We start from the raw sequence: 10,868 nt of genomic DNA on the forward strand, positions 1-10,868 counted from the left end.
AGGAGAATCCGTTCGACGAAAAATTTTTTGACTTCTCGAGTGGTACCACTAGGCAACGCTTTTGCTTTGCCGTAGCGGGTCGTGTAGTCGGTGGCCACGATGATCCACTTGTTACCTGATGATGAAGTCGGAAAGGAGCCGAGGAGGTCCATCCCTATTTGCTGAAAGGGCTTACTTGAAGGTGGTATGGGGTTCAGGACTCCGGCTGGCCTAATCGGAGGCCTTTTGCGTCGCTCACACTCACGGCATGTTTTCACGTAATGGGAAACGTCGGCAGCTGGCCGCGGCCAATAGTACTTCTCCTGGATGCGGTGCAACATGCAAGCGATCCCGAGATGCCCTGCAGTAGGCTCATCATGACATGCCTGCATAATTCCTTGCCTGAGATTTTTGGACATCACAAAAAGATGCACTGTCCTGTTGGGCGCGAAGTTCTTCTTCAGGAGGACATTATTGTGAAATACAAAGGACGATAGTTGGCGCTTGAACCCTCGCGGAGGAGATGCGGTCCTGCCATTCAGATAATAAACTAGGCTTTGCAACTCAGGATCCGAGCGCTGCTGCTGCGCGAAACTGCTGGCACTTACCGGTCCTAACAAAGCCTCGTCGTCATCTCCTTCGGGTGCTGCGTCGACGGGGGCTCGCGACAAGCAGTCTGCGTCGGAATGCTTGCAGCCAGATTGATATACTACAGTTATATCGAATTCTTGAAGACGCAGGCTCCAGCGGGCAAGGCTGCCGGAGGGTTCTCTCAAATTGGCTAGCCAGCACAGAGCATGGTGATCGCTCACAACCTTGAATGGTCGTCCGTACAGGTAGGGGCGAAATTTCGGCGTGGCCCAAATAATGGCGAGACATTCTTTCTCGGTTGTCGAATAGTTGGCCTCGGCTTTCGACAGTGAACGGCTAGCGTACGCGATCACTTTCGCCTGTCTACCATTTTTCTGGGCAACCACCGCTCCTAAGCCCACACTCCTTGCAACGGTATAAATTTCGCTTTCGGCGTTTTCATCAAAGAGCCCGAGCACAGGGGGGGACTGTAAGCGGCGCTTCAGCTCTTTGAAAGCTTCCACTTGCGGCGTTTCCCATTTAAAAGGCACGCCAGCCTCGGTAAGTTGGGTCAAAGGTTCAGCGATGCGCGAAACGTTCTTGACGAATCGCCGGTATTAAGCGCACAATCCAAGGAATCTGTGCATAGCTTTCTTGTCATTGGGCTGTGGAAACTCTGCGATCACAGCCGTCTTCTGAGGGACGGGGCGAACTCCATCCTTGCTTACGACGTGACCAAGGAACAGCAGCTCCTCGTAGGCGAAGTGGCACTTCTCTGGTTTCAGTGTTAGGCCTGAAGACTTGGTTGTCTCCAGCGCTATACGAAGCCTTCTGAGGTAGTCTTGGAAGCTTCAGGAGAAGACAACAACGTTATCTAAGTAAACTAGACATATTTGCCACTTCAAGCCTGCGAGAACCGCATCCTTTACTAGCTGGAACGTCGCTGGTGCAGAGCAGAGGCCGAATGGAATCAGCTTTAGCTCGAAGAGTCCGTCTGCTCTGATGAGCGCAGTCTTCTCGCAATCTCCTTCGTCGACTTCAATTTGCCAGTAGCCGCTCTTCAGGTCCATCGATGAGAAGTACTTAGCGTTGCAGAGCCGATCCAATTTGTCTTCGATGCGGGGGAGGGGGTAGACATCCTTTTTCGTAACGGTGTTCAGGCGGCGGTAATCGACGGAAAAGCGAAGGGTGCAGTCTTTTTTTTTTACTAGGACGACTGGTGCTGCCCCGGCGCTCCTTGATGGCTATATACGTCGTCACGAAGCACCTCCTCAAATTGCTTGCGGATAGCTTGGCGTTCTAGTGGCGATACACGGTTTTGGCTCTGCCGCAGTGGACGGGCGTGTTCATCTGTGATAATGCGGTGCAGGCAAGCTGGGTTCGTCGCACATTCAATGCTGATGAGAAGCAATCGCTGTACCTTTGGAAAAGACTGCGTATTTGCTCTTGTCTGCTCCGTGGTAATGCTGGGTTGATATCAAACGTGGGTTGTTGGCCTCGGTCAGATGGTTCTACGGGTTGGACGTGGAGGGAAAATATGTCTCTGATGCCTGCCAGCTCGTCGAGAAAAGCCATCGTCGAACTTTTGTTTAGATGCTGGTATTCTTCGGTGAAGTTGGTTAGCAGCACCTGGGCTTGGCCATTTCATATTTGGGCGACTCCCCTTGCGACGCCCAGTCCTCGATCCAGGAGTAACTGGGTGTTCCCCTCGATGACGCCTTCGGCATTTTCGATGACTCCAGTACCTATGCAGGCCGCGACAGTCGATCGGGGCGGCGCGCTCAAAGCTTCGTCGAGGACGGTTAAGGCAACGTGATGAGTCGCGCTCGTCGCAGTAGCTATTGCTTTCTCCGTGGAAAGTTTGATTTACTTAGATCGAAGGTCAATGATCTCGCGATGTTCATCCAGGAAGTCCATTCCCAAAATGATGTCTCGCGAGCATTGCTGTAGGACCAGGAAGGTTGCAGCATAGGTTCCCCCATTTACTGTAACTCTCGCTGTGTAGCGTTCTGACGGCGTAATAAGGTTACCACCTGCGGTGCGGATCAGTAGCCCATCCCTAGTTGTTACTTTCCTGAGTCGGACAGCGAGTGGCACGCTCATGACGGAGCAGTCAACTCCCGTGTCGACCAAGGCAGCAACCGCGTGACCGTCGACCGTAACTTCAAAGTCACTTGTTCGCGTTCTCATATTGTACGTTGTCTTCGGTCTTCGATCTCGGCTTCGTCGAGGAGTGAGGCTGCAGTAGGCGAACTCCGACATTACTTCTCTGGACAGCGGTAAAAGCTTCAAGTCTGGCCGTGTCGTCGTCGTCGTCGGTGTTGTCGTCGTAGTTGAGGCATGGTGTTGCGTATTGTCGATAGAGGATCCTTGTTCTTGCGCTTAGAAACAGCCTCACCTCCAGAGGCTGCTTTATTTGGTTTAACCTTCGGTGGCTGGGGGAGCGTCCACGCACGGCATAACCTCGGCTAGGAGACAAAAAGCGCGGTGACGATGGCGACGGGGAACGTGATGGGCGGCTCGGCGATAAGCATTCTTCCCGACGCAAAAACTCGATTTCGGCTGGTCGCTGGCCGGGTCCGGGTCGTGGGGCGTCGTAAGAGAGCCCTCGGATGCCCATTATTCTGTATGGGTATGGCATGAGGATGTGACCGGCTTCGACACAGTGGAAGCGCAGTGGCGGCGCTGGTCGGGAGTTCTCCACTCGTCGCATTTCTTCGGCCGTGTGCGACGCTCGTAGGAAAGGCGAGTTCGGGCGAGAAGGCGGCGTTCCAGCCCAGCTGGCTGAGCGCGATAGGAGCTTGGATCTTGTCGTCGAGGTGCAGGACAGCGCACTCCTGCGGTGTAAGTCATGGCTGGAGGCTCCAGAGGCTGCGACGTTGTCGGCGTCACAACCAAGGCCTGTTGAACTTCGTCCAGGATGACGTAAGTGAGCGATGTAAGCTGCGGCTGCGTTCCTATTGGCAGCAATCGTCGGATTTCTTGTCGCACAACTTGACGTATAACCTCCCGCAGGTTATGGTTAGCGGTGTTCAAGCAGCTTGCTGAGAAAACGCGCTGCTGGCGGTCATACTTGCGGGCTCTGTCATCGAGTTTTCTCCATGGTGGATGCCTCTTCTACGAATTTCTTGACGTTTTTCGGTGGGTTACGTACGGGACTGGCAAAGAGTTGCTCTTTAACTCCTCGCATAAGCAGCTTTACCTTGTCTTCTTCCATCATGCTCACGTAGGCACAACGGAATAGACGCTCCATTTCCTCAGTGTACACTACAACGGTCTCGTTTGGGTGTTGTATGCGAGTCTATAGCAGCTGCTTGGCACAGTCCTTTCTCACGACGGTTATGAAGGTCTTGAGAAGCTGCTTCTTGAAGGTTTCCCAGTTCCTAAGGCTATCTTCCTCATTCTGAAACCAGATTCTTGTTGGTCCCTCGAAGGCGAAGAAGACGTTCCTAAATTTCATGGCATCGTCCCAGTTGTTAAAGATAGCTACACGGTCGAACTGTACCAGCCATTCTTCGGGGTCGGCGCCAGGCGAAGCATAGCTGCCGTATGCTTGGAGTCGACGCCTGGGGCAAGCTCATGGCGGACGTTGCTGTTTGCTTTCGCTTCCGGATAGGCTCCGGTAGAGTCCGTCTCAGGTGCGTCCCCTATCAGGCGTCTGCTTGCGCGGTGGACTGGACTCAGGTCCTCCGATGAATGACTCAGAGGGCTGGCGTCACGACTTGCAGGGGGTGTCCGGAACATGAAAGAGTACCCAGCACCTCCACCAGATGTCACGTTGTAGTGACGGCAGTCCAGCGGTCAGGAAGACAGCAACAAGTGTTGCAAACGAAGCTCTTTATTTGGGCTGACTTGCGCCCGCAAAAGAACTAAACAGCATGGCAGCGGCGTAAGCAACAAACGTGCTCGTCGGTCGTCGAACTACGAATGCCCTCCGCTCGTGGAATCACTCAATTTGATGCCGGCAAAGAGACTTCGAGATAACAAGCCAAGGTCATCTACAATAACCTGGAAAAACGTCGATGCAACTCTTCATGGCTGTGATTAATCGAGATTAGTGCAGTCGCTTCTCGCGTCACGAACAAAAAATGGCTGAGGCTTAACTTGGTTAAGCCTGGAGAATGCGAAGCATCATCGTGTCGCGTAATTTGGAGGTGCACAAGCACAGCGACGGCGCGAGGTGGGCCCCCGTTTCTCCACTGTCGTGACGTCATCGTGTCACGTGGTGTGACGTCATATATCACGTGATTTGGAGGCGCACAACCACAGCGACGGCGCGAGGTGGGCCCCCGTTTCTCCACTGTCGTGACGTCATCGTGTCACGTGGTGTGACGTCATGTATCATGTGATTTGGAGGCGCACAACCACAGCGACGGCGCGAGGTGGGCCCCCGTTTCTCCACTGCCGTGACGTCGTCGTGTCACGTGGTGTGGCATCATCGTGTCACGTGATTTGGAGGCGCACAACCACAGCGACGGGGCAAGGTGGGCCCCCGTTTCTCTACTGTCGTGACGTCATCGTGTCACGTGGTGTGACGTCATGTATCACGTGATTTGGAGGCGAATAACCACGGTGAAGGGCTGAAGTGGTAGCTAAAATAGTATGCTTCGCACAAAATGATAACACCCCTTTCCTCCGGCCTTCAGTTCGAATGAACACACACTATAATGATACATGGCACTACTCTACATAAACGTTCCTTGACTCACCGTCGCCTCGACTGTTTCTTCGCTCAGCTCTGCGCAACATTGGCAGCAGGCTGAGATGCTCCAGTTCCAACAGTGGTTACCAGGCTCGGAGGCCCAGTCGTACCAGTGGTGGCAGCGGTGGAATACCCAGTCGTAACAGTGAATTGCAGCAGCGGGATTGACCGGCGTCAGCTACCTTGGCGTGGTGAGTACCTGATGTTTTCCCCTCAATTCGCCAGACTGCTCCAGCACACGTGATTGTAGTCTAGAGTAGGGCTGTGCTTAGCACTGGAGAGAGGTTTGCTCTTTCTAGCCTGGTAGGAGTGTTATGAAACTAAAGCTGGTGTATAGGGAGTAAACAAGGCGTTGTTGAAAAAAATTGCTTACGTGATGGAGAACCTTAATGTGAAGGAACTTATCGGAATTTCTGAAAAGTTGGCCACTGCTTTGGGCCCCGCAAAACGAAAGCATACGATTTTTGAGATCATGCTGAGGAAGCCAATCAGGAATCGCTGAGGAAGCCAATGAGTCCTAGGCTGAGATCACAGAATGCAGTGAGCGCGAAGACACAGAGCGAAAGCGATATAAGAACGCCTTTAGCACGAAGAGGCAGAAAGACAGGAGCAGCTTGAGATAAAACAGCATGCTCGAGTAATGAAATTGGTGGACCTGGAGGTTGAAGCGCTTCGGATGTGTTTTGAGAGGGATAAATCATTATCCGTTCTCCCTGAGACTAAAGGTCAGCTGTCGAGAGACAGGCTGCTGCGTTTTAGTGATCGTCGAGGATATGGCGAAGTACTTAGCAGATTCCGAGGGCGTCTGTGAGAGAAAGGGCATTGAGTGGGATGGTTTGGCACAAGTTTTGGTCGCTCTTTTTGTGCGAAGCGTCTGACGTGGTAAAATACTTGGTAGACGATGGCGAAGACACCTACCTTGCGTTAAAATATATTCTATCGCGAAATTATCGGCTGTCACCGCAGGAGCTCCGTGAAAAGTACGAGAACGATGAAAGTAGGAAGTTGTGCTTCGGTTTTGCGTGCCTTTTTAAAGTCGATATTTTAGAATGGCTCGAAAGTGCGGAAGGTTCGGACGTTCGTGACAGAGGTAGAGTGCGTAGCTGTAGAGCAGCCTTGCCAGTGAGGCACCGAGGAAGGTAGTTCGTACTTGGCAGATGTAACTCCTGCTGTAACAGCCGAGGATGGCCCGCATACGGAACTCAGGAAACCTCTCTACCTTCGGATAAGGTAACCTCAGCAGCGGACTGTGCAATTACAGAGGATTCGCCCATTGAGACTTCAGTGGAGTTAAAGGAAAGCGGATCTCCTAGCGTGACAAAAGCAGGAGTAGTTGCAGCGCATAGCAGAGATAATGTTCGGCTCGGCTGGACATTATTGAAAAATCCAGTGCTGACGCAAGCGAAGTCAAAGCGGATGACACATCATGTTGTGCATCGTGTTCAACACAGATGCAGAAACCTGAGACTTTCGATCTACGGAAGCAAGCGCATATTGAGTTTGCTGATGCTGCGTTGTGCGTTAGTGTTTGTGGTGAGCGATGAAAAACGAGTCTCGTGCTTTCGCACCGCTGCGAGCTGAGTCACAGTCCAAAAAACCAGCTGGAGTAGCGGGAACACTGCAACTTAGTGCAAGACCGATAGTCATCCGGAATCGGCTGAAACCCGTCAGGAGCATGATGAGAGCTGCCTGCCAGCACTCATGACAGGAGAGAACAACGATTTCCCTGCGCCTGAAGAAGCTAAGCAGCTGCATGACAGTAAAGTACAGAACCTTCCAGACGACATGCCGGCTGTAGACGTCATTCTATTCGAGAAAGATAAAGGCGAATGTGCACTGAGAGACTGAGAAGAAATAGCGCAGTTTTCGGAAAGGCCTCAGAGACAGGGCTGAGCCAGGTAGCGCAGGTGAATCGGCTGACAATGAGAATAATATTGTCAGAGAACAGGAAACTACGTGCTCTAGGCGACGGAAGCGGCATGTGCTTCCCCAGGAGAGAATGAAAGGAAAGCACAAGAAAGAAAGCTGCAACCGGAAGGAAAGGAACCGCCAGTTCAGGAAAGTGAGTTATCACAATTTGACAGCCAAGCGCAAGAAACAGAGCTGTCCCCGAAAGATGAAAGGAAGACATAAGAATGAGTGGTGACATCGAAACGAGAGGAAGGGCAAGCGCACAAAAGGGAGCTGCCGCCACTAAAGGCATCAGCGTTGCCGGCAAATGGACAGCAGCGACATCATTTTCGTTGTGAGCCCTGAAATTAGCGTTAGAATGAGTGCTAAAGACTTGCACGATGCATAGCCATCCAACCAAAAAGCGAAGCACATAAGAGTGCTGAGGCACACGGATCTGGGCAGTAAGATAAACTGCAAAGACAAATCGTAGAAGCATTCGCGCGGGAACGAGTATCAAGGGAAGAAGGCGAGATACAAGTGAGCACTTCCCGGGATGCGAAAAGTTAAAGGGTCCCTGAAACGGTTCCCAAGCAGGCAAAGAGAAGTCGAAATACTGATAGACATTGGAAGATCCATCATCCTACCGCAAAAATTTTTGATGTACCTTGTGTAGAACCAGAGATAATGGCAATTAAAAATGACCACCAGCCTTTTCCCTCTCAACTCGTACACCGGAGCGAACCATAAAAAAATAAAGATTACAGACCGGGTCCATGCTCCGCCCACAAATACGTCATCGACGAGATCGGTTTGTTTACTTCCGGTTGACGCGCTCTTTTTCGCTCGCTCGCTGTCCCGCTGTCTGCTGCTCTGTCTTGCTCCCGTCGCTGCGGGTTCTCGCGAACTATGGATCCCGAGCTAAAGGAACGAATTTTACGGATGAGTGCTGAAATGGGATTTCAGCCTTATAAGGACACGCCGTTCAGAAATCCGGCGCTGCATCCTGACGACGACGACAGCGACTCGTCGGCGGGCTCGCCGGACTCTCCAGACGACAGCGACGACGAAGGTGCTCAGTGGTAAGTAGTAGCAGTATATTTGCATAAATAGAAAAAAAGGAAAACGAAACGAAAAGGTAGTGCTTGGAGAGGTCTATCCGCCGTCGTAGGCATGTGCCATGCCACTAAGGCAACAGCAATTGCTGTTGAAGTGCCCGAGCGCCCGAGCTGCGGCCGGCAGAAATCAGGCATAAAGATGTGATAGGTAGGAAAAGCACAGGTAGGAGCGATAGCGAGAGAGGATAACGAATCGGTAATAAGTGCTACAAATCGTACAACAGTGTATGTATGTATGTACATACATGATGGCTAGCGTAAGTGCTTGCCTTCCCGAGGGACATCGCAAATGAGTGCAGAACCAATGGAATGTGCATTTCCGTAGCGTTATTTCCCGGTGTCACTCCTCCTATTGCATATTCCGCAGATTTTCTAAATCCAAGGATGACGCAGGTGCAGTTGCGGCTTCTGCCCAGAAATGGACTCGCCGGTCGAGCGCGTCTGTTGTCGCGACGTGCCAGCCATCGTCGTAATCAACGCCGAAGAAGGCTGCATCACCCACCACCCGGATTTCGAAAGCATTTGCTGTCTGCCGCAGGTGCTCCGGGTGGTATACTGGGAGATGCGAGAAAACGGGGTTGACGTTGAAGGGGACGAAGAGGTACACAGGTAAGCCAGAAGTGTCTTGCGTCTGAAATGCCGTAATGCTTCACCATAATCCGTGGCTTTTTCAGAGCATATCGGTACACCGCCTACCGAATGTTTACCCGATGGATCTGGCGAACTCTCGGGAAGGGAAACCGGGTTGTGCTACCTGCGTGCGTCGTCACCCGCATCCGGCGCGAGTTTCCTTCAGACAGCTACGTTGGCTTTCAATACCCTGTCCTCTAAATGCAGGTAATGGTCTGATAATGGTGGTACGGTAAAGGTCGTACGTGCACAGTTACGGTCAACTGTATATTAAATCACATTTATTGCTTAGTGTTGCCATCTGCTTATGTTTGTCATCAACTTTTTGATACTGTTGGCAGGGCTCTAGCATGGCTTCAGCACAGCTTCAGGATAAAAACATGTGTGCAGGGCCAACAGACATGTTTGCATGCTCCTTTTATTTTTTTACAGCTTCCTAAATAAGGCCACTGTGTGCACTATGTAAAACTTGTGCTTGCTTAAGTGACATTCAATCAAAACTTGAGTTTCAGGAATGAGCATTTGGCAGCAGCAACTCTGTTGCCAGCTTTGTGAGTAGAAAAAAAAAAGTACTGTGATTGACAATTCATTCTTTTTATTGCATAAGCACACACTCAGTGTTTTCTTCTTTTTTTCATCTCTCCCCACTCCCCCAGTGCCCTCATCCTTTGTGCATGAGGGTTTCTACAGCTTCTGTGCTACTAAGTTGTGAGTGGTCGCGAGTAACTAACTGACAGCTTGAACTTACACTTTTTAATACAGGCTAAACGCATTCGCTACCTAAACATGCCAACACAATGCTTTAAAGAGAGGTGACGTGAGCCAAGTCTGTGCTATGCAGCGTAACAGTCTGGTGGCGTCACATTGCCTGTATTTGGTTAGAGGTCGAGCTTAGCCTCATGTTTGACTGTACAGCCCACATGAGCCACAGTGGTTTCGAGCATGAATGTCAGCATGTCCTGCTTTGGAGGCGTATTGGTCTAGTGTGGGGTCTCATAAAGGTCTTCAGTTGAAAGTGCGATTGTTCCTCCCTGCGGTGTGTGGGTGCTTAGCTAAGCTGTGGCCAGCGAGATCATAGTTGCGTTTCTCCTTAATACGCATTGATTTGTCTGGAGCATATAAGACCTCTGAGGTGGGTGGCTGTCCAACACCCTGGCTGAGATCGATTTTTGTGGTCTTTCCCACACACACACATACTCATGGTCACCTATGCCCACAGTGGGTACAGGTCTGGCAGTTTTATCAGAGTACTCTTTTTGTTTCTTGCATGCATTCAAGGTCTTCTTTAGGACACTCATGATTATTTTCGGCCTCAGAACTTCATCCTCGGATGGAACTGCTGTTGTCGTTCTCCTCCCGTACAGATGCTGAACAGATGAGCCAAGGTCTTTATCGCGAGGTACATTACTGAGATGCAGCATTACTTTTTGCACGTCGCTGCCATACAATACACAGTGTTTGAGGACGTTCTTCACTGCCTGTATGGCTCCCTCTGTGAGGCCATTAGACCTAGGGCATAATGGACTGGACATTTGTTGCTGGAACAACCAGTCTTCCTGAAACTTTCAGAATTCATGTGCTAGTGAAGCAGGTTCCACCATCCGACTGTACGACTCTTGGTATGCCATAGGTCACAAACCAAGGCTTCATTTTTGGAATCGCTTGTGCTGCAGTTGCGTTCTTGGGTTCGCCAAAGTCTATGCACCCCGAATAGCTATCCATAATTACAATGTTGGGCTTGCGTTTGCAGTCAACTAGGTCTACGGGCACATGTTCCCAAGGCAGCTTTGGAACGTTTCGGCGGAAGTGATTCTTTGGGTAGCTGTCTTTGTGATGTTCCGCACACCTTGCACCTTTCAATGAGATGTGTAGTGTTTTTTACATGACTGGCCAGTGCGCCATCTGTCTTGCTCATCTAAGACTGCTGTTTATGCCTAAATGACCATTGCATATGGTCTTCTGCACTCTACCTTTCCATG

At 51.0% G+C, this 10,868-nt stretch overlaps 1 protein-coding gene across 1 annotated transcript; it reads left to right on the top strand.

The window, feature by feature from the left end:
* The first annotated feature begins 7,732 nt into the window (after window positions 1–7,732).
* Window positions 7,733–9,090, top strand: LOC149333994 (uncharacterized). Its single transcript, XM_089557834.1, has 3 exons — window positions 7,733–8,223; window positions 8,659–8,868; window positions 8,934–9,090. The coding sequence occupies exons 1-3, from the start codon at window positions 8,051–8,053 to the stop codon at window positions 9,088–9,090; spliced, it is 540 nt and encodes a 179-aa protein (XP_089413960.1). The 5' UTR covers window positions 7,733–8,050.
* The last annotated feature ends 1,778 nt before the right edge of the window (window positions 9,091–10,868 follow it).

Source organism: Amblyomma mixtum, chromosome 8 (assembly GCF_055824585.1).
Source record: "Amblyomma mixtum isolate Tamu chromosome 8, ASM5582458v1, whole genome shotgun sequence".
NCBI lineage: Eukaryota > Metazoa > Arthropoda > Arachnida > Ixodida > Ixodidae > Amblyomma > Amblyomma mixtum.